A 25,039-nucleotide genomic window follows, 5' to 3' on the forward strand; every position below is an offset into this window, starting at 1 on the left:
TCCTTTTTAAGTCTCGACTACAGAATTGCTTTAGCAATGCTTGTTTGTCGAGATTATAGTAAGGCTTTCAAAAGTCTACCCAAACTGCGGATCGGGTACAGTACATGTGAGCCGGGCGGTGCACATCTCACAACATCGGCATCAGACTCAGACTTCAAAGGAAGCCGCTCCCCCGCCCCCGCCACCCAATGCCGCTCCCCCACCCCTACCACGCAATGCAGAGAGCTTGTTTTTCTCCTCATTTCTGTTTTGCCTACTGTCTTGTTGAACCTACGAACTCCGCCGCTTCTGTGCTGCTCATACCCTCAACTTCCTTCCAATCATAATAATTTGCTTGTGTTGATACCATAGAAGGAAAGACAAACAAAGATTGTATGCCTGCCTCTCTCTTTTATTGCATGCCTTTCCGACTACAGTGTCCCATAGACAAGTATATAGCCTAGTCATCGCTCTATTGCCGCAAGTGTATTGTTCGGGTCATGCCTTACTCCCCAGTTACGAGAGTCAAGTCAAGTCAAGTCATAGAATTTATATAGCGCACTACATACCCAGAGGGTCTCAAGGCGCTTAGGAAGGGGAGGAGGAGGAGTAATTCACCCAAACTTTACTCATTCAGCAGTTATCCCTTAACAGCATTCAACCTGTGTCTGGCCTTCATTAGGAATCCAATCTTTCGGCCAGTGTCCCTCATCAGCAAATGAACTGTGCCGAGCACCCATTATGCTCTCCCCGCCCTTGACAAGCTTACTTCATCAAGGGTTGGTGTTGCCTTATCACGTCACACTGTGTCCTCCGTCGATACCGGGCATACTTGCCTCTTCCGCAATAAATATCAATTTCACCAGAAGCAAATCATGTTTCCGGGTCCTGTCTCAGTCGCTCGTATCTAGACCTGCAACCTCACTCGTTCTCGGGCAAGCGCGGCAGCCATTCCAGTTATGTTCCACGAGTGAACATTTTTTTATTTGAAAGGAGAGGAAGACAAAAACAGAGACTGGAACAGTGTGCACGGGATTTCGAGTTTCAAAGAGGGGATATGAAAGGCTTTTCCCAGGGGTTCCGCTCTACTTTAGGTATCCCATTCATTTTGTTTCATTCCTACATTAGTCAATGTGTATTTTCGTGAACGATTACTAAGATGCTAAATACATATTCTTCTCGTGGATATACACCCAAGGAAGACGAAAACCAGGGATTCTCATAGTTGCCACCGCTGTGGGGATTATAAAGGAGCCTCGCCGCATTGAGAAACAATCCAGAAATACTACATTTCTTTAAAAATGTATAAATAACTCAAAACAAAAGATAACCCTTTAAAATGCCGATAGCTCATATCGTCATCTCCTATTTCTTTCCGACTATTTTCCGGGGTGGCATAAACAAAAATATAGTCCTTGCTTTTTAGGTCTCACTTAATGCATTGCTTTAGCAATTCTTGTTGTTGGCGAGATATTTAGTAGGGACTTTGAAAACTGCTCCCAATGGCTTTTTTTCATTTGAGGCAGATTCTCTACAGTGCATGTGGGTGGGCGCGTGCACATCACACACCATTTGGCAGCCTGTGAGCCTTGGCATCAGACTTCAAAGGAATCCGCTCCCCCGCCCCCGCCGTTTCTGCCTTTGCATCCCACGTCCTGCTTGTTAAACGTTCTGTTAACACTCGCCCTCCCTTCACCCATCCTGTTTTCCACACCCAGCCGATTAGCAAAGCCAATCACTTGTTTTCTATGTGTTCTGCCTCTCCAGATTTTCGACTTTTCTGTTGCCCGTCTGTTTGCCTTTGTTGGTCTGTGTATTTGTCTACTATTTCTCTTTTGGATGTCTGCTTTTATTCACCATTTCTTTCTATGCATTTTCTCCAATGGCATTCTTCTTCCTCTTAACCTCTGCGCCTTGTGTCTCTGTTTCTTTTATAGATCGTTTTCTATGTGCTGTGCCTCGCATCTTTCCTTTTTCTTGCCTCTCCTCTACTGTTATTCTTGGTGTATTCCCGTCCCCTCTGTCTGCCTGTGTCTGGGGCTGTTACAGAGTATTTTTTGAGTGTCTGCCTTGCTGTCTCGGTATCTTGCCATGTTTTTCTGTTGTTCGCCTCGATCACTTCTGTTTACTGGCTGGAGAGGCCCAAACATTAGGGCCCCCGAAAGTGCCCACTAAACATATTCAAACGAAAGCTCAAACATGTTTTGAGCAACGAGCAATGTCACCAAGTTAAACTCGCTTAATGCACGGACCTGTCTCCCCATTGTAAAATAAAACTGAACACTTATTGTGATCGTTTTTTTCCTGTGATCAGGGTTTTTAGTGAAATATGGAAGGGCAGGGACTCACTTTACAGAGCCTCTGCTTGCTCCTGAGAAATTCCACAGCACGCAGCACTTCAGAGAACTGCTTCTAGTAAAAGAATTGCAGTGACTCGGAAGCAGAGTGGACCTTCTCATTTTATCACTGCCTGTGTTTGCTTGTTAACCGACCACGGGAAAGCTTAGGCTCTCATAGCATATTTCCTCCCCTCTCCCTGTGCCCCCCCCTCTCCCAGCCCACACACTCATGGTCTGAGGCCTCAAACCCCCCCCCCACCCTCATCTGGGCTTTCCAAGAAATCATGGCCTGTGATGCAGTGCCACCACACATTCTGTTCGTTAAATATACTTGCTGACTATATTGGCTGGGTGTTTATTTTTTCTGGTAATTTTTCGGGTTGTTAGTTGGGTAGTTTTCCCCTACCGTTAAAATAGACCCCTTCTTGTCGTGCTCCTGTAAAACACACATTTAAATACATTAACTTCACGTTTATGGGAATATGAATTAACTGTAGATGTTCTGGCACAGGCCTGTCCGCTCCTAAGTTGGGCCATCACTCTATCTATCTATCACCCTCACTCTATCTATCTATCTATCTATCTATCTATCTATCTATCTATCTATCTATCTATCTATCTATCTATCTATCTATCTATCTATCTATCTATCTATCTATCGCCCTCACTCTATCTATCTATCTATCGATCTATTGCCCTCACTCTATCTATCGCTCTCACTCTATCTATCACCCTCACTCTATCTATCTATCTATCTATCTATCTATCTATCTATCTATCTATCTATCTATCTATCTATCTATCTATCTATCTATCTATCAATCGCCCTCACTCTATCTATCGCCCTCACTCTATCTATCGCCCTCACTCTATCTATCGCTTTCTATCTATCTATCTATCTATCTATCTATCTATCTATCTATCTATCTATCTATCTACTATCGCCATCACTCTATCTATCTATCGCCCTCCCTCTATCTATATATCTATCGCCCTCACTCTATCGCCCTCACTATATCTATCTATCGCCCTCACTCTATCACCCTCACTCTATCTATCTATCACCCTCACTCTATCTATCTATCGCCCTCACTCTATCTATCACCCTCGCTCTATCTGTCTGTCTATCTATCTATCTATCTATCTATCTATCTATCTATCTATCTATCTATCTATCTATCTATCTATCTATCTATCTATCTATCTATCTATCGCCCTCACTCTATCTATTGCTCTCAATCTATCTATCGATCTATCTATCTATCTATCTATCTATCTATCTATCTATCTATCTATCTATCTATCTATCTATCTATCTTTCGCCCTCACTCTATCTGTCTATCGCCCTCACTCTATCTATCTATCGCCCTCACTCTATCTATCACCCTCGCTCTATCTATCTATCTGTCTATCTATCTATCTATCTATCTATCTATCTATCTATCTATCTATCTATCTATCTATCTATCTATCTCTCTATCTATCTCTCTATCTATCTCTCTATCTATCTATCTATCTATCTATCTATCTATCGCCCTCACTCTATCCATCGCCCTCACTCTATCTATTGCTCTCAATCAATCTATCTATCTATCTATCTATCTATCTATCTATCTATCTATCTATCTATCTATCTATCTATCGCCCTCACTCTATCTATCTATCGCCCTCACTCTATCTATCGCCATCACTCTATCTATCTATCACCCTCACTCTATCTATCGCCCTCGCTCTATCTATCTGTCTATCTATCTATAGCCCTCACTCTATCTATATGTCTATCTATCTATCGCCCTCAATCTATCTATCTATCTATCTATCTATCTATCTATCTATCTACCTATTTATCTCCCTCACTCTATCTATCTATCGCACTCACTCTATCTATCTACCACCCTCACTCTATCTATCTATCTATCTATCTATCTATCTATCTATCTATCTATCTATCTATCTATCGCCCTCACTATATTTTTCTATCTATCGCCCTCACTCTATCTCTCTATCTATCGCCATCACTCTATCTATCTATCTCTCTATCGCCCTCACTCTATCTATCTATCTATCTATCTATCGCCCTCTCTCTATCTATCTGTCTATCTATCTATCGCCCTCACTCTATCTATCTGTCTATCTATCGCCATCTATCTATCTATCTATCTATCTATCTATCTATCTATCTATCTATCTATCTATCTATCTATCTATCTATCTATCTATCAATTTATCTAACTATCGCCCTCACTCTATCTATCTATCTAGCGCCCTCATTCTACCTATCTATTGCCCTGACTAAATCTATCTATCACCCTCCCTCCCTCTATCTATCTGTCGCTCTCCCTCTATTGCCCTCAGTCTATTTATCTATCGCACTCACTCTATCTATCGCATCACCACAGCATCACTCAGCACCACCACAGCATCACTCAGGGGCGCCACAACATCACTATGTGCTACCACAGCATCACTGAATGCCACAGCATCACCTGTCGCCACCACAACATCACTCCGCGCCACTACAGCATCAATCTGTGCAACCATTCAACAACAACTGGTTCAAATATGTTCTCTCAATGTTTCAAGCTTTATTACAAATGGCACAAAAAGGTATTAATATTTTCCTTCTGTGCTTGGATTTTCGTCACAATAAAATACACTGAACATAATCTTCACAAATGTTATTTACAAAAGTTTAAGCTATTGCCATTATAAATTACAATACATTTTATTTAAGTATCAATTATTTAAAAAAAATTAAAATCCATTGTTATTTGTAATATCAATACATCTAAGTCACGTAAATACATCACATATTGCATTACAAATGCTATAGGTGTCACATTTGCAAAAGTTAAAACTATTGGCATTGTAAATGACAAAGCTATACATTTAGCTATTTTCAAAACCAACACATAAATTAAAAATGTGTCATTTATAATACCAATAGCTCAAACTTTCCTAATGCGAGACCTATTGCATTGCAAATGCTTGTTTGTGTTGGTAGTGTTTCTTCTATATTCTCAATCTGTGCTGGCTGTGGCAAAAGGTCGTCCACTCTGAGATCTTATGGATCCAGTAGAAGTAACAGGTGTGCAGAACGAGTTATGGGGAATAAGAGATCTGCCTGGGTACACTGAGTTACACACCGCCATTATTTGTTTGCCATTGTGAGAAGAGAAGTATGGAGATTTGACAAGATGCTCTGAGTTATAGCCATTATTTTGGTTAAATATAGAATATCAGTGCTCACAATATGTGACATTTCAGATCTGCAAAGTGGACTAGTTCTGCGGAGACCAGCAATTACTGGCAAATGTCTTTGGTCTTTGAAGGCCTGCCTGGTTTGTAATGAGTGCTTGCTTTAGAGGGTTTGTATAGCCTTGTAATTAAGAGTGCCTCTGTCACTCAGCACATCACAGTTTTGTTTTGAGACCTGCCTTCCATTCCAGGCTTGCCATGTGCACACCATATTGCTAAGACTGAGCACCGTTGTACTCATTCTATCAGCAAACCACCCACTCCATTGCAGGTTGCAGGTACTCATTTACCCACACAACCTTGTCACATTTCTTGTGCTTGTGAGGTCATAAGCAGTGCACGGCAATGGTGCGAGTTATAGTTAATTCACTTAAATATAACTGGTAAATGTAATTGTTTTTTAGAGTTTAAAACGTTATATTTGAACTGACATTTTCACCTCACTATAATGTCACTTTAACCTTTGTTTTTTTCATTGAATTTCTGAGTTTGTTTTTTAAATATAAAGTAAGATATTATTACCAGACCTAACTATAATGTCACTTTAACCCAGAGGTCTTCAAACTTTTTTGCTCTGAGCCCCCATAAGGAAAATGTTTTGAATTTGGGTCCCCCTTCAAAACTTTATGGCAAGACTTGGGTGAGCGGAAGGGGTAAAGCTGAGCTAAGCTGAGTGTGGGGCTCTCATGTAGTAGAGAATTTGATACATTTTGAATATTTGGACTGTTAGATAGGCATCACAAATTTATACATAGCTCATCAATATTATCGATTGTTATATATATATATATTATTATATTATATATACTACAGTATAACAAAGAAGGCGGGATTATCCTCACCTCTAATAGAATTCTGCTAGATCTTCTTTTCCCTACTTGAAAAAAATTTGATTTGTCAACTCTTTACAGACTAAGTAAGTAACCTTCTAGATACAGACGTAATGACAATGAGTCTTTTTCAAATACCAATTTTAATCAGCATTTCCACGTTATGTTTTATTTAATTCTTCCCATCCATTCTTTTTCTGACTACCCAGGTCTCATTAGTAACTAAATTGACCTTATGTGGTCATATGGGAAACCCTTATTTTAGTGTCCATAACTATGGTCACCATGGTTTTAAGAGAAATAAGCACAGAAATATATGATGTTTTATCGTATGTATTTTTATAATGAATTTGTCGATAGATAAGCTTTGGACCTAACTTACCATGTCATTTCTTTGAGGTGCTTTACAAATGTTGGCTATAATATAACAGTATGTGTCATTTAGTAGTTAGTACATGTCATTTGTGTTTTTTATCTTTACTTATTATGTAATGTATTTATTTTGTTTTAATGTATAATGTTCATTATTACTTAGGTTACTGTGTGGCTTGTCCTGAAGAAGGCGCTGGTCGCCGAAACGCGCGTCGAGATTCACTACTTTTGTGCCACGAACATTTCTTCTGTATCTTAGTTCTTGTTTTTTAATTGTGTTTTATTTATAGTAATTGTCTCTTATGCTTTGTATTTACTTATAGTTCTCTGAACTATTTTTATTAAAAATGTGTCTTATTGTAATTATTTTGAAATATTTTATGAATTTTTGATGTATTTTGCCAATAAATTTTGTTTTTACCTCAATTTGATAATGGTCCCTTGTGCCTGTTATATCTATGTGACAAGTATTTTGTCTGCCTAGGTTGTTGTTTACCTATATGATTTATCCCTGACCTAGGAGTACACTTTGTTCTTTCCTCAGGGGGTCCTTGTTTTATACACTACAGGCTAGAATACTCCCAGGACCCAGGGGGCTTAGAGAATGGTGTGATATCGCTTAGAGGGAGGGGAGGCAGAAAGAAAGAACTAGTTGCAAGAGGGATGACAACCGGAGCTATAGGAGTAAGAAAGATGGGAGGAGAAGCAGAGAAGCGGGCAGTAGAGGGTCATAAGGAGCGAAAGCAAGGGAAAGCGAGAGATGATTGAAGATAAAAAAAGAAAAGGGGCGGGTGAAATTATAGCCAATAAGAAAAGGTTTTGAGCAAGTTATGTCGCTCATAAATGTGTTTTTTTATTTAATAAAATACAAGAGGTACTTTCTTATGTGTGCAGAACATCCATTATCCTCCTGCTATCAGATCTACAAATTCCTGCAAGTCGTGCTATAGTCAGGGCCACTGGAATTATGCGATGTTGAATCTGCAGTGATTTCCGTATAGTTGGGAATTTACTACATAGTCTATAATCTACTGTATAATCTTCATCTTTAATAAAATGACAAAATAGCAAGTGTACACGGTCACAATATGCTGCAGAGGTTTGCTAATTTATTGAGTTAGCCATAAGGCTTATTTTGGTCCTTCTTTGCCACATAATTCTAGAGGCCCCTTGTAACAGATCGTACATGCAGCACTTAACTGTTAAAAAGAGCTGCCGGTCATATCGGATAGTGAGTATATTATAGCCACTGGGAAGGACGCAGTTTAGTCGGACTGGGAATTCCCCAGCTCCTGAGAAAATTATTCGGCCGACGGCCTCTACATTTAACACTTTATAAATGAAACACTGCAGAAATAAACCAGCGTCTGAATACATTGCTATAGCGCCTACATGTGAAACACTTCCAGGCACTAAAGTCTGACATGTGATTGTGAAAGACACCGGGATTTAAGTCAATTTCTATGTGAAAAACCCTCTAACACAGGAGAGAACAGATCACTTCTGTGCACAAGGAAATTACACAAGGTTGTAGGAGTTCGCAAGACACGAGTTGGGTAGAAGGGATCAGGGGAGGAGAAAAGAATGAAACGAGAGTGGACAGAAGAAGTTCTGCAAGATGTAAAGGAGAAAAAGCAGGATAACGCCTACAGGAAAGAAAGGAGATTAGGAGTTAGGTAAGGAGTGTGGATGGGACGAAGCGTAATCATTTGAAAGGAAATTATGCAAAATGAGGGGCGACTAGAGAAAAAGTCATGAAATTAAAAAAAAGAGACAAGGGGAGAAAAAAGAGAACAGGGAATACAATGGAACAGGGTATACAGGAAAGATAAAGGAATTTAAGAGAAAAGGTAATACATGAAAGAAACTAAGAAAAGAAAAAAAGCAAACAATTTAAGGAATGCAGCAGGGACAGTGCGGGCCTCTTCTCGCTCCTGAGCTGCGGGCCTCTTCTCGCTCCCGAGCTCCCTGGGCCAGGGGAGAGAGAAGGCGGGACATGCACCCCCTTTAGCCAATTGTGAGCTGTCTTTCTTAGAAAGATGCACGCAAAGGCCAATAGCGTGTGAGCAAAAAAAAAGCACATGCACAAGTGTGTGGTCCAAGTTGGAAGTCCGTACTAGAAGCCTCGCAGAGGAGCACATGCGCGCTGGCTTAGGCGAGACCTAAAAATGGTAAATTCTCCTGGGATTATGCATTCAGTAACCCCGGAGACTTACTGTTTTTATTTAAAGTTTTCCTGGGGGCTGCTGTGCTACTTGCAGCCACCCCACATTTTCTGAGAACTGCATACTGGTGTTACATTGACATCATAAGATGTAGTACAGCAAGGGCCTGTAGACGCCTAATAACTTGTAAACAGATTTCCCTCTGAGATGCAGTTATATAGTTTATACATGAGTAGATGAGCACACACTGGCAATACATGCACGATGGGGCAATTTAATAACTACATTACAGTTGCAGTATCCTTGCGATATGTTTTTATTAAGCACATACATAAGCGCTCTCATGGAGAAACACATACTGAGAAGCATCTCGTAAAACTTAAAGCACCAGCCAGTCATAATATTCCCCAGATGAGATAACTTTGACTTTTTTACTTTATGAAGCTGGCTTTTTACGTGGTAGTGCAACTTTAAGGCCACGCCATGCAAAAAATACTGACAACCCTTAAATGTTTACAGGACTTAAATTAATAATCCCAAGTGCTCTATTTGTGTTAGTATGGTCGAGCAGTTTAGGCTGATCAGAGGGTACTGTTAAGCATTTGTTGATCTCACAGAGTCAATAAATGAGACAAACACTCAAAAATAAATCAGAGACCAATTTAGAAAAATAAAACAGATTTTTATATAATGTTAGACACCAAGATCATCGGACTCAAGTAAGTACTTTAGGAGTTATAGATTTGTGTAGAAGTAGAAAATAAAGTTGAATAATAGTTTTGAGGTTTGAGCCTCGAAAGTGGTAATGTTATCCTATGGGAGAAACATACACTGTATACTATATTGGTATACTTGCAAACGGTTTTGGAGGGTGCCTTCTGGGACTTAAGGTGCGTAGGGGTCAAGGTCCAGGAAACCACCATTGTTCAATTTTATCTGTCCTGATGTGTTTGGTGCAGAAGTGCTCGTCACGTTGGTAGCCTCGACTGCTGCTTGTAAAAGTCTATAGAAGAAGTATCTGCAAAATAAAGGCTGTAAGGGGAAACTTAGGGACAAGTCTGGTAGAACTCAAAAGGGGGCTTGGCTCTTGAGGGTCTCTGGAGCACAGGGGCACGGTCGGTTCACGCGAGCCCAGTTTGGGGGGCTCAGGTGCAGAGGTGTTTTGTTCGGCAGGTCGCTGTAGTTAAAGACTCTTGCTTGTCTTTGGTGACCTGGAGAAGGAGAGAAAACAGGACAGTAGGAGACCATGTGGAGCCTGAAGTTGCTTGTCGGCAGTTCGGTGTTGGCGCTGGTGGTGTACAGGCTGGACAAGCAGCAAGCCTAGGTAGTTGCAAGGGCACCAGTACCCAGGGAATTGGTTCTGTGAGGCTCTGAGAGGGGTCTGTGTCTAGAGACTTGGTGAAAGCAACAGGGCTGACCTCCTGGACTCACAAAAACATCTTCCTGGTGAGTTGCTTCCTCATTGGGCCCGTTGGCCAGCAAGACAAAGGACTGGGTCTCTGCAATTGGTGCTTGCAGATACAGGGGGGTGGCTCCTCAACCCCAAGGGAGATGCTATTTGGTTGTTGAAGGTATTAACAGTCTTACAAGGGATTGGGGAGGCTGTTTAGCTTCTGGATGAGTCAGTATTTGTGTTTGTCACAGTGCAAGCAGCCAGGCAGGGTTTGGCACCAGATTCTTTGCAGGACCTCTGTTCTTTTGTTTGTCCTTCCTTTGGTTCCCAGTAGATAAATCTGAGTTCTTGGTGTCAGGGGTATCCCTAACAGCTGAATTTGAGGGCATTTAGGGGAGTAGCCAAAGGGATATTTACTGCTGGGGTGACCACACACCCTATATGACCACTTCCTGGGGAAAGGGGGCATAAACCTGACCCAGAGTTCCTAGTTTCACCAAATTCAAAATGATGAAAATCTTTCTTTTCTGTCCTCTTCAGGGGGCCCAACTAAGGGGTGTGCTTAGCCTGAAAGTGTTACAAAAGGGGGTGGTGATGGACGGAGCATCTGAATCAATCAAACACTCACACCCAGTCAAAAGATCTGGGTGTGAGATCTTTTGACTGGGTATGAGTGTTTGATTGATTCAGATGCTCAGTCCATCACCACCCCCTTTTGTACCGCTTTTGGCCGCCATAAGTGTTGCAGGGTATGCTCAGACGTGAGTCCCTTGCTCACTTTGCCACTGGATTCAAGGAAGCCGGGCTGAAGACGGCTGGAATGCCAGAAACCGGTCCTCGGAAGCTTGTTTCCGGTCCAGGGAAGACATGGCTTGGCAGTTCGGACTGGACTGTTCCCATGAGACACAGGGTCAGACTGATTTGCATATGGCCATGTCTGAACTGGGGTGGCAGAGTGGGCTAAAGAACGGTGATGGATTAAACCCAGATCTTTTGACTGGGTGTGAGTGTTTGATTGATTCAGATGCTCCTTCCATCACCACCCCCTTTTGTAGCCTGAAAGTGTGACACGCCCTCTGACTTACTACTTCCCGTCTACTCTGGTGCCAAATGGGCACCAGGGCAGGTGTTGGCATTCCCTAGGCCTGGGGGGAACTGTTGCTGCATATCAAGGGTGGCAGAGGCTTCTAAGCCTCTGGCATTGCCAGGATAATTTACTAGCCATCCTACTGGAAGAGCTGTGATCACCTTCCACCAGAACATGCATTGTTTCTGACCTCAGAGAGTGTGGGTTGTCAGAAACTCATCGGTGGTGGCTGGCTGGGTGATACCCGTCAGCCAGCACCCTACAGGACTAGAGGGTTTTCGGGAGGGGGCTCTAAGGTGCCCTATGGGTGCATGTCCTAATACATCTAGTACTGACATCAGCACAGATTTAATTAGACCAGGTGTTTGATACCAAACACCATTGGTTTCAGTACAGCCATCAAGTAGCTGGGTAACTTGTAATGACCAGTGACCAGTACATGTCCTTAAGATGGCTGCCTGTTCACTTGCAATATCTAGTAATGAAACTAGACACCACAGGGGACTATCTGATCATGCAGATGGGTCCTCAGATACAATATAAGGCACCCTGCCTTAGGCCTCTAAGGACTGCTGTAGACTGCTGTAGGGGTGACTTACATGTAGTATATGCAGTGTACATGGGCCTGCCATGCTGTGTTTTCAAAATGGTTTGCACCATTTCATTCATCTTGCAATGGCAGTCTGCACGCAATTTTTGTCTGGGACCCTTTGAGTGGTAGAGTACATGCTGTAGCCCATATGGGCCATCTTTAGTACCCAAGCCCTGGGTATCAGGAGTACCATTTACTAGGAACGTACAGGGGTGCTAAAGTCCTTGGCAATTGGGTTACAATTAGGAATTTACCTTGTCATAAGGGAAAGAGCACTGGCACTGGAGGTCTGGTTAGCAGGGACCCTGTGCACTTTCAGTCGAAAAGCATCAGAACTAGGGCAAAATATGGGTGACCATGTCAAAAAGGGGCACTTTCCTACACTTACTTATTCCCTGGTTTAGCACACAATTCACTCAAGGTCCTGGGAATCTGTTCTATTACCTGGTCTGTCTTCTATGTCTCAGCATCTAACAGCATCTTCAGCATTCTGTATAACTTGAACTAGGACCACTCCATTAAAGTCTATGGTGGTTCACTCATAGTGCCTGGAACAGGGCTTGAGACTACTTTGGTGGCAAGGTAACTGTCTACTACTCCTCACTGGCCACCCTGACTTTCCCCTTGTTGGAATTGATCTCCAACAGCAGGCCGGATTAACCGAACACAACCTTTTAAAAGTTTAACTAGCTTTCAAAAGTTTGTGATTACCATTGCTTGTTCATGTTTTCCAGTGAAAAGCTGTGATTTTTGATTTTCTTAAAAATTCATATCTCCGGAACCCTCTGGTGGATTCTGTCTGTTCTGATTTCTAAAAAACATACAAATAAGATCTGTTTTTATTTAATGGTGTTGGATTTCTTTAGTGTTGCATGACTTTCTTATTTTGTTGTTTTGTGACTCAAAATTCTTTACACGTTTTCCTTTTTTTTTATGCCTGACCGCTCGAAGCAACAGCTACCCAGGGTTAAGCTAAGGCTTAGCAAATAAGCCCGACTGGACCCAAGTCTGTAACATAAGTGTATTCCACAGTGGGTTTGCCCAACCACACTATATAATACACCACATTTCCTCACACGAATTATATCTCAATTGCAATTAATTGATAACTAGAATAGAAGGAGAATAGAATAGAAGGGATTTTTATATAGCACATGGCTACCGGGAGCATCCCAACGCTGTATGATCACTAAAGTCGGAACTACCTTTTAAGGAAAGAGACAGGTTTTGAGTTGTTTACAAAAAACGAGATGATTTGGTTGTTTCTGTAGCTGCAATGGAAGGCTGTTCTACAGCTTGGAGGCGTTATAGGAGAAGTGACGGCCTCCACTTCTGTTGTTCCTTATCCTTGTATCACTGTCAGGTGCATCTCATCCGAGCGGAGGCTTCTAGGGGCCTTGTAAGAGCGTATCAAGGATTTGATATTAGGAGGCCCGTTACCCCCTAGACACTTATAGGCAACACACAAGGCGTTGAAGTGGATTCTTTCTTGTACTGGTAACGAATGGAGCGTGTGTAGTGCCGGTTTTGCGGAGCTTCGTTTCTGGGTTTGTGTAAGCAGCCTTGCAGCGGAGTTCTGCACGGTCTGTAGTTTTGAAATTACATAAAGGCGAGCGCACATGTAAAGGGCATTGCTATAGTCTATCCTTGATAGGATAAGCCTTTGGACCAATATTTTTTAAGCTTGCTCTGGTAGTAGTGGCAGAATTTTATGAATCATTCTTAGTAAGCCAAAACAGAATGCAGTAGTTTTCCTGGCTTGGCCTTGAAGGAGAGATCTTGGTCCAGCCAAACACCCAGACTTTTTATTTTTGTTTTAGGTGTGGGTGCTGGGCTCATGAATGCTGGCCACATGGTATTGTCTTTAAGAGTAAGCTGGCTACCAAGTAGCATAAGTTCAGACTTATCGCTGTTGAGTTTTAATTGGGAAAGACTCATCCAATTAGTAACTTCCTCCAAGCAGTGGTGGAGATTCAGGGATGTATGGTTGGTCTGAGTCAGGGCTACCACCAACTGGTTATCGTCGGAGTATGTAACTATATGGATCCCAAAGGGGGCAACCGTCTCCGCCAGTGGGTGCATATAAGCGTTAAAAAGGGTAGGGCTCAAGGATGAGCCCTGTGGGACTCCAGATTTGAGGGGAACTGATTTAGACAGAGTGTCACCTGAGAGCACCTGAAAAAACCTATCCTCCACAAAGTATTTTAGCCAAGATAGCACCTTGCCAGATACACCTAGTTTCTTTAGAAGGTGAGTCACAATCTGGTGGTTCACTATGTCGAAGGCCGCACTTAGGTTGAGGAGTATGATGGCGGCTGTGCCTCCTGAATCAACAATCTTCCTACCTTCCTCCACCACCGCCAGTAAGGCGGTCTTGGTGCCCTGGCATGGGCGAAAACTCGTTTGAGGGGGGTGTAGCGGCTGATTGGATTCCAGGAATGTGGAGAGGGTATGGTTGACTGTTTTCTCTGTGATTTTGCCAATTGCCAGGACCAACGAGGTAGGGGGATAGTTGGCCAAATCTGCCGGGTCAAAGTGTGGCGTTTTGAGCAGAGCTTTTACCATAGCTTTCTTCCAGTCAAAGGGGGACAATCCCTAATGAAAGGAATGAGTTGATCATACAGGTCATACTGGGAGCCACTGTGGATGCTGCCAACTTTAAAACATTAAGAGGAGCAGGGTCCAGTGGTGATCCTGACTTAACCTTCATTAAAGTGGCTAAAAACGACTCCTGAGTCAGAGCTGTGAAGGTCTCAAAATTATGTTTATCTCCAGGCTGGCCTACGGCAGCAGATTTGAATGTGTTGGTGTCTTTTGGGGGGAGATGTTTAAGAATACTGAGAACCTTGGAGGCAAAGAATTCTGCCAGTTCATTGCAGTGGTCACCTGACGGGTCGGGGTTGCCCGGAGATCAGGGCTTTTGAGAAGTTTTTTGCAATCAGGAAAGTCTCTCTGGAGGAATTGGCTGCCTCTGAGATATTTTCCGCAAAGTAGGATGCTTGAGCTCGTTTTATTTCAGCCTTATAGTTGCCAAAGGCAGTCCTATATTCCTGTTTCTTTGCTACCGAGAAATCTATCCTCCAGATCCTCTCTAGGCGTTTACATTTTTGTTTTAGCATCCACAGTTCAGGGGAGAACCATGCAGTCTTGTTGTAACATAATTTCTTCTGAATCAGTTTCTTAGGGAGCACTGTATTCAGTGAATCCTCGATCCAATGGATGAACTTCCGGTAATATATGCTGGGATCAAGTTCCAAACTTGGGGCAGTATTTTCCATTACATGAACCCACTCTTCCAGTGGAAGTTTGGCCCAAGGACGGGCCAGAGTTCACGTAGGGTGTGGATGTGGTGCCGGGGTGGATGGGGTCCATATTGTGGAACTGAGGAAATGATCAGACCATGGTATGGACGTGGGCGCTTTGACACTGAGGTCTGTCAAGTTAGAGAAGATAGGGTCTAGAAGGTGACCCTTGATATGAGTCGCTTGAGAGACCTTCTGGTGAAGTTGACAAGCCGCAAGGTCTTGCATTAATTCACTCGCTGATGGTGCTAAAGGATCATCTAAGTGTAAATTGAAGTCTCCCAGCAGTGTAAAATTAGCCGAGGAACTAGCCAGAGTTATAACAGTTTCCATCAAGGATTTATCAAATTAGCCCAGTGGTCCAGGAGGGCGGTAAATAAGAATACCTGAAAATGACAGTGAGGGGCTAAATTCGATTGCAAAGTGCACATTCTCACAGTCTGGGAGAGGACTATCAAGTAGTCTACAAACCAGATGATCTTTGTATATTATAGCAATCCCGCCGCCCATCCCCAGAATTCTGTCTTTCCTATGGATTAAGTATCCCAGGGGAAGTGCTTGGGCCGTGTCAGGTACTGAGCTGGGGTTTAACCACGTCTCCGCAAGAAACAGAACTTCTGGCCCCAGATCCATTAGGAGCGTGAAATCTCCGCTGTGTGTTTGGGCAAGGATCTGCAATTAAGCAGAAGGAGTTGGGAGGTGGGGCCGCTTGGAGCCGCGTGGGAAAGCTGTGGGGTGAATCTGAAACCACAGAAACTGCACTTATTCTGATGCTAGTCCAGGGACAAAGTATGCATGCAACCAGGGCCCGGAAATTTGTTCAACTGTTTGAACACAGAGCTAGAGTAGCCTACGGTTTCAGGGGGCTGAGATACAGGGGTACTGGCCCCCGGTCCCGGTCGGGCGCGGATATATATATTACCTTATATCGTGCAGTTGGAGGTTGATGTTTTTTTCAATTGTTACCTGCTAATGTTTCTTACAACATCATCGTTCAACATTTTCAAAAATGTGCCTTCACAGTCCTCAAATCTGAATTTGTATCACTCCACAATTTACACATATGCAGAGCCCGTTTTTGGCATGGGCAAGCCTGGCTGGCCCACGGAGCCAACCTTCAGAAGGATGAAAAGAAGTGTCTGCATAAAGGGCCTGAAAACGGAACTCCCCTCTTCCTTGGCTCCAGTGATTCCATTTAAAGCGCTTCTAATCATTTTTAACGTGCCGCATTTGCTATTTTCAGCACTCTAACAGCACCCTACTTTGCCCTCCCATCTATCTCTAAACCCCTGTGGACACACATCAACACCCCCTCCCCAACCCAACAAAGAACTTGGAACCAGACAGACAGAACTACTTTGTGGATTATCCTGGTGAGCTGGTAGAGGTGTGGAGATGCGTGTTCAGAAGCAAGTCGCTGATAATAGACGAGATCCTGGCGGCCATCAACCCGTTTGAAGGCCTTAGCAGTACTGAACCAGGACCCAGTGTTGTAGACTGGGATGAATTGGTGAACCTGAGAAAGACACAGATAAAGGCAGCACTTCATGGCTTACTAATGACCGAGTACCTGCGGAACAAGATAGCGCCACAAGGTCTCCTGGTCAAAAATGAGCCCTTTATCTTCCAGAATGACAAACTTTTCAAAAAGGAATGGTCACTGATTTTGTGGCATTGTACACGGGATTTGTTGGTGCTAATAGTGAAAAACGCCACCAGAATCACACAAGAACTAAAGTTGGACTTACAGAAAATTGAGGTACAACTAAAAACATATCAAAAACCTGCAGAGCTCAAGAAGAGGCTCGAAGAACTAAACCAGCAGATGGCTGATTTTGAAGCCACACTGAAGCAAAGCAAATTTAAAAAACTGAGTAAAGACAAAGATCGGTTCACTCCTGAGACAGCATATCCATATACCAAGGAGGACTACATCTCAAGGAATGTGAATAGCAATAACGAAAGCGACGGTTCCGACAGTGGCTCATCTGGATCTAGCACCAACAGCAATCAATGACAGAGGGGTTACCAAAGAAGACAGGGTCAACAATACCCAAGGCAACGAGGGTGGCGAGGATACCAACCACAACCATACTTTCTCCAATTCACAGGACCAACACCCTTCATACCATTCCCCTTTGGACCAGCACCAACAGGACCAATGTACCAACCTTGGGGCTCAGAGTTCGATCCAAACTTCTACAACAACCAGCCTTTTTTAGGAACACGCCAAGGAACGCGCAGAGGACGTAACAGAAAAGGCAATACAGTGATGTGGCAAGACCCCAACCAGGGAGACCCCAGGATGAACACCAGGAGCATGACAGGAGCCTTGCAGAGCAACCCTTCAACCAGCCGCAAGGGGACCAAGTGGTAAACATCACACCATGGGAACTTACTCCTACCCAGAAGGCCGTACCAAATAAGGGCCTGAGCTTCGTTCCAACTAACAAATTGGACTCCTTCAAACTCCACACCGAAATGCAAGAATTTTTGAGAAAAATCAAATTACAGGTCTTCTTCAAGAACAAAGAAAGTATCCCTGAGACAGACACAGGACTGAGACTTAAGTCGACCTTTACACCACAGGATGCTTCACTACCCATCGAGATTTTGGCTTTCGAGAAGGCAGTAATGACTGATCTTAAGGTATTGGATCCATCTACACGTACGGTCTTTCACAATACAAGCAAAGTGGAACAAGAGGCCATCCATGAGCTAACCAACAACCAAGAGATCACCATAAAACCCGCCGACAAAGGCGGAGCCACAGTGGCGCAAACAACAGCAGCATACAACCAGGAGTGCCTAAGACTGTTGGCAGACAGACGAAATTACACAATACTGACTGATGACCCAACTGAGTCCCTGAGAATAACCATTGGGGGATGGTTGAAGAAGCTTTGGCACACAATTGGCTCTCCAAAAAGGAGTCAGAGTTCCTGATAGAAAAGAGCCCTAGAACACCATACTTCTACTGTATCCCAAAGATACACAAAAACATGGACAGTCCACCAGGGAGACTCATCGTCTCGCGTATAGATTCCATCCTTGAACCTCTCTCGAAGTTTTCAGATGTTTTTCTCCGCCCACTGATCCAAGGGACAGACACAATCTAAAAGATAGCAAATCGGTTCTAAAAAAGCTAAAGGACCTCACCTTCGATCCACAGAACCAACTTCTACTCAGTCTAGATGTAGAAAGCTTTTATACAAGCCTTCCACACGACGAAACATTAGTAATAATCGAAGAAGTCATGTACAGCACCAACTGGCGATACCAGACACCAAGAGGAGTAGTAATGGAATGTATCGCTCCGGCTCTGACAAAAAATGTTTTTGAATTTGACGACACCGTCTACCTGCAGAGCCATGGCACAAGCATGGGAAGCACATTTGCGCCGAGTCTAGCTGGACTGTATGTACACCATATGGAAACAAACAAAATTCTCCATCATAACAACCCCTACAGACAACACATACTAACCTGGAAAAGATACATCGACAATATCGTTGTGATTTGGCAAGGAAACCACGAGTCATTCATTCAGTTCATGGAGTGGCTCAACACCCAAGACCGCTTTCTTAAATTCACACACTCGGTGTTGAACGAGACACTTGTCTTTTTGGATCTCAACATATTTCATCACAATGGGAAACTATAAACCACTACCCATTTCAAACCGACAGCAAGGAACTGTCTACTCAGATACGACAGTTTCCTTCCACGCCATTTACGGATGAACCTCCCATACGGACAATTTCTCCGTTTGAGGAGAAATTGCACCCAAGTGGACAACTATAAATCACAGGCCCAAGATCTTAAAACCAAACTTCAAGCAAGACAGTATCCGGACAGGATCATCAATGCAGCCATGAAAAGGGCTTGAAACAATAATAGGGATGCCCTTCTGGAGGACAGAAGTACACCCATCGCCAAACAAACAAGACCAATATGCGTCACTACGTACAGCTCCCATTCGAACGAAGTGTCAAAAATCGTGAAAAGACACTGGCGCATCTTGACGTGTGGATCATTGGAGATCGAAAAACCAATGTTTTCCCACAAACGCGGGAAAAACCTTAAAGACATACTAGTCCACACCCGCCCAAAACCCCAGCAACAGCAACAACTTTCAATACATAGAGTACAAGAGCATTTTCCATGTGGCAACTGTGCAAGCTGTCACTTGACCAGAAAAAGCAAGCAACTGACTTTTGCCAATGGAAAAAAGTGGGATCAACGTCAATTTACGAATTGCAACAGCAAGAACGTTATCTACAAGATTGTGTGCCCCTGCAACCTTGAATACATTGGCATGACCACCAGAGCCGTGAAAACACGACTCAATGAACATAAGAGTAACATCTGCTGCAAAAAGAGTACCACTAAGATGGCTGCTCATTTCCTAGAGATGCAGCACTGCGTCAATGACATCAAGTGGACGGTAATTGAACAATTACCCTCAGAACAGGGTCTCTTTGTGAAGGAACAACAATGGGTGTTCCACCTCGGGACCCATATCTCGGGTCTGAACGATGTCCTTCCCTGGGGCCAACTTAATACTTGAACCACATACATAGGAGAAGGAATCCATACTTTATTTAATCTTGATAAACTAGAATGGGGTCCCTTTTGAACAAATTGCCTCCTTAATTTTTAATTTTTATTTACTAATTTTAAATAAAAAGAAAATAATAATATGCTGAGCCCTATCCCAGAACATTCCGTAGTGAATATGTCCTTATAAAGAAAATCAAGTAAATCTAGTCAACAGGTGGATTTTAATGGACATACCAGACTAAACAATAAGCAACCTCCACCCCGTTTTTCATTAACATGCCGGATTGGAAAAACTGTGGCAACAACTTGATTGACATTGGACAAACCCGATAAAACAGAATTATATCAGGACCAAAATTGAACCATGACAGCTGGAACAAACTCTTTCCGAATGGCAGTCAGATCAGTGTCAGCACGAACCATTCCAGGCATGCACGATTGATCAGAGCGCTTCTGAACAAAACACGCATGTGCACCCCCTTTTCCCTACGGCCGCACTTGCGCAGGCGAGGCAGGAGCGATGAGATGTGCTTAATGACCGGGAAACCAAAAACGGACAAATCCAGTAAACTCAATCACCAATTATTCAATTATGGGCAAATCACTAGCGGTATAAAAGAGCTTTTGGCAGCACCTCGGCACAACCAACGGAGCCGGCGTAAGGGGTAGCGAAGAGAGATTCTCCTCATAGACTCGTGAGTATTGCATACCGCAAAACCAACCTACCGCCTCTTCGAACATGTGAGTACCGGGCAAAGCAGTAAATCTCTTTGTTCCTCACAGGCAGCAAGGGAGCGTGAGGGACCCCTACGTTCTCACGGTCTCATGGAGTAGTAGACTCATGACAAAACAGTATGTTATGCCCACTGTGAGCCTCACAGGGTATTTTTCTCCTATATGTGTGTAGTCTACTGTAACCATAGGGGCTATCGGCAACCCAAAATTTGCCTTAAAATTAGAGTGTGTGATTTATGTTCTATGTGTGTTTGTCTAGTATGTGTCTTTTCGTAAAAAAAAAATTCACAGCTGGCACGTTTTTCATATGTAGAATGACACCAATGTGTCTAGGAATTCGAATGCACCCCCGTTTTTTTTACTGTATCCACGGGTCGTTATACCTATGGTTTTTTAAGGAAAGGACAACCTGAAAAAAATGTTTGTCTCTTTCCTTTACAGGTCAGCTAAATAGCGGCTATCCAGTAGGTACATTGTATTACTTGCACTTGTAAATTTCACTTTTTTAGTGTATACATTCTGAAAAAGTAGAAAACGTGAGTAAGGTGGGGATTTGTGTACCCCAGTCCTGAAGAAGGTGTTTTTACACCGAAACATATTGACACACACATAGGAGGTGGCGCACATAGGTTACGCCATTACCTCCTTTCTCACCATTTTATTAGTACCAGCCCGGGAGTCAAATAAAGTTTTTGTAACACCCCACCAGCCAGGCACTTTTTAACATCACTCACTAAAGAACCCCACCACTACACTCACTTAAAATTCCCTCACTTACACCACACATAGTCGCCATAAGTGCTCCCACGCAACCGTAGGTCGCAGCACACCGCATCCCGTAGAGGGGTGCGAGGACCCCAATGATGAAGCATGACACCAAGGGGCCTGTTGGTGTGTGAGAGGTATCAAAAACAACCAGAGTGTTCCCCACCATCGTAGGGACGCTTACTTCCCCCCCCCCCCCCCCCTTTTCCAATGGATTCTTTTTGTTTAAAAAACTAGCCTAGGGAGAACGAATCCATTTAAGATTATTCTCTCCCTCCCCCATTTTGTTAACAGTTAGCTGATCTGAGGTAGCCAGCTGGATACTGACCTGTGAAAAGGGGCTGGTGTAATGCTTAATTTGAACTGGTGGTTTCTGGTGCTGGAACTGGTGCTTCATTGTCAACACCGGTGCTTATGACAGTCAGCCACATTGTGGCGCTGTCTGTCTAATTTACAGATGAGCACAACAACAGCTGTATATTAATTGAATATACATCAAAAATGGCTAATACCTGCTGCTCAAGCCATTCATGTAGCTTTGTGGGACTGGAATAGTCTGAATTGTAACACTTGTAAGAGTGTGATTCTTTGTAGTTGTGTTTGTACTGTCATTGGCAGCGCTGGCAGGGCCAATGGGTAGTACAAGTTGCAGTGGACTTCAGATAAGGGCCCTGGCACTTATTTTTTTTTTACAAATTAAATACTGGGCTGGTGTCTCATTTTATTCGCCAGCAGTAGCGAGGATGACCAATATATTTCTGACCAGGGCGCTAGGGAGCAAGGGCCGGCTCTGCACGTATGAATTAAGGGTTGCGCAAAAAAGGCTACATTTTCGTGTGGAATTCAGGCCTTGTCATTCCGCTATAGGTGTTTGAGATAAGTGCTACTGACCACGTCATGGCAATCTTATAAACAAAGACCAAAACAGGTGTGTCGCCAAATGTGCCTAATCCCCCCGCCCCTCTACCCGGGCCACCACCATCCATCCCTTGTACATTATCATGTGCAGGTGCGATTTTGTGTTGGTTCAAAATGGTAAAAAGCCATTGACTCTGTAAAGTATTAAATAATTTTTAAATGAGTTGGTGTGTTGACATAGTAAGATTATCTTCGTGTACCTTACACTGTCGGTGTGAATATACGTTTTATGATGCCAGCAAGCTTCCTGCCACCTTCACTCTAAATTGTCTACGAATTTCCATCTCTGCAGCAAATTTCACACTTTACTAACCACAATAATAAACACTAACATTACCACGGTAGTAAAGCTCAGAGATTTAGAAAAACTACCAAATTTCACGTCCAAAAAGATCCTACCGAAAAGTTATTCTCCTCTTCAAATTTGTGTTTGTTTACATTCAGTTTACACGAGCAAAATGTCAAAGAGTACGAAAGACTTTGGTTTGCTACTGAGGCTCACTAGAAAGACTGAAAAAGAAATTCCTATTGGTGTCAGAAAATAAACAAACAAACGAGTAAGCGTGAAGGGGGGCAAATGTGGAGGGGTGGGGGGGGGGTGTGCAGGTGAGGGGGTGTCCGGTGACAGGCTACGTACAAGTACTGCAGGTTCGGCAGATGAGCGAAGGCCTCTTCCCGGATCTGTGAGAAGTCCGCACTCACCAGTGTCCTGCGGAGGAAGAAGGGCGCACCGTCAGCTTTGTCAGTGTATATATCACTCCGCAGCACGCCTGCCCTGCGGCCAGTGCACCGTGAACTCACTCATTGGACCACATGTTACCCCAGTACATAACCACGCACTGATGCGCCTGGGTCCTGCTGTTTTACCTCCACTGCTGTTGGAAACGGGGACACAAACACAGCTCTGTCTATGCACGTCTTCGGTCCTGACTTGCACAATGTGAGGTACTGCAACATTGTGACTCCTACACTTGCCTATACTGATGCACGTGAGTCCGGGCCTGCAGCGCCCCAGCATAACACACTCAAACGCCACACAGACACAGCTTTATTAAAGCCCATCACGCCTGACTCAGAATAGCGCTACATGCTCGTCTAGTACTGTCATTTACACAGCGCTATACTCTGATTGGTAAATTGTAAGGTTGCCAGGCCCCACCCCCTGCAATTCTTGGGTTGGAGCACCGCACACACCTGATGTACCTCACTCCATTGCTGTCCCAACACTGTCATCACACACCGCTCTGCTGATGCACCTCAGCTCTGACGTGCCATGCTGCCCTGCCAGCACGAGGCTCACTCGCGCACAGCTTTGCTAGTGGCCTCAATTCTGCACGCTCCGCAGTACTACACCTGCAGACTCACAGACACACGTGTTACACAATGCAGCAGCTCTCGGGGCAATGCAGCAGTTCGGCAGCTCCTGACCCGCACTGCCACGAGAGCTGCAGGTCAATAAACAATCGATATTCCCTCGTGTACGCTCAGGGCTTCTGAGGCTCAGCAGCGCCCTCTTCATCGGGGCTGGCATGGGGGGTCAGTGACGTAGGAAGGGTGCTGTGGGCCCTAATACAAGGAAGGCAACTAAACCCCCACCCAGACTTCATTATTATTTTTTAAAGACATTAATTGGCGGGAAGTAGGCCCCTCACACTTCTGGGCCCCGGTGCCACTGCACCTGTTGCACCAATGGAAGCTACGCCTCTGCCCACATACCATTTCCAACCATGCCCTGGCCCCTCACATTTCAGGGCTAGTTTTAAATATGCCCGCCTGTCCTGTGACATTTTATTTCACCGCACCAGATATAACACATTCTGCACAGGTTTGACTGTTTAATCAGCGCCCAACCTCTGATTGTTTTTCCCCCCTTAATGTAGGTTCTGCCCCCCTCGCCGTTACGCATGCCCCCCCCCCCCCCACCCTGGCTTTCGCTGACCCTCTACCTCTCTCGTTAATCTGTGACTGACTGTCCCCTGCTCCTCCTGCCCCATAATATATTCGCACCTGCGCCTTCTACCCTTGCCCTAGCCTTTCTCACCTCATCTAATGCCCCGCTACCCCGTGCACACCTGGCGATACTCACAGGGAGATGACTTCGGGGGGCAGTCTGGGGGGCACGGCCTGGGAGTCCACGCAGAAGGCGGTGTCCCGGGTGCAAGAGCAGCTGGTCGGACACGGTGCAGTCCGGGGGGGCGGTTTGGTCTCAGCAGGGAGCCACAGGCAGGCGCCCAACACCAGGACCAGGCAGAGAGGCATCACTGTTGAGGGCGCCCCACGCACCCCCAGAACAGGCATGGCGGAGGGGTTCAGGGCACACTGCAGGGTGGGCAGAGGGCACACCTCTCCCCCCAGACACCTGCACGCCCCGGGCTCAGCAGCTGTAGAGCGGAACCAGAGAAGCAGGAGGGGGGGGGGGAGGGGGGAGGAGGTGAGTGGAGGGAAAGGAAGGGTAAGTGGGAAAGGATGCCCTTGAGACTGAAGGACACGTTACTGCGGCCGGAGTGGGGGGCAGGGGGTGTTATATGATTAGGAGTGTTTTTATGGATGGGGGTTCCCGGTGTAGTGGCAGATATGCCCCTGAGAGAAAAGCTGAGGCCGGGGGTCACTTTTCAGTGAGGGAGCCGGTCTTCAAGGCGCCTGGGTGAAAGGACGACGTGGGTGCTCTTTAGAAGATGAGGTGCCTCTGAAGAGAAGTATCAGTTGGTCCCTCGGGTTGCGCCTCCCTCTGGAGCCCGGAG

At 44.4% G+C, this 25,039-nt stretch overlaps 1 protein-coding gene across 1 annotated transcript in view; it reads right to left on the reverse strand.

The window, feature by feature from the left end:
- LGI3 (leucine rich repeat LGI family member 3) overlaps positions 1 to 24,651 on the reverse strand; it is a 121,893-nt gene extending 97,242 nt beyond the window's left edge. Inside the window, exons 1-2 of the mRNA XM_086944800.1 lie at positions 24,385 to 24,651; positions 22,936 to 23,007 (exon numbers count right to left, since the gene is read on the reverse strand). Coding sequence (XP_086800926.1) covers positions 22,936 to 23,007; positions 24,385 to 24,596 — 284 coding nt within the window. The 5' untranslated portion in view covers positions 24,597 to 24,651. The remainder of the gene's footprint in view (positions 1 to 22,935; positions 23,008 to 24,384) is intronic.
- Positions 24,652 to 25,039: the final 388 nt, after the last annotated feature.

The sequence above is a fragment of the Lissotriton vulgaris genome, chromosome 11, assembly GCF_964263255.1.
Source record: "Lissotriton vulgaris chromosome 11, aLisVul1.2, whole genome shotgun sequence".
Classification (NCBI taxonomy): Eukaryota; Metazoa; Chordata; class Amphibia; order Caudata; family Salamandridae; genus Lissotriton; species Lissotriton vulgaris.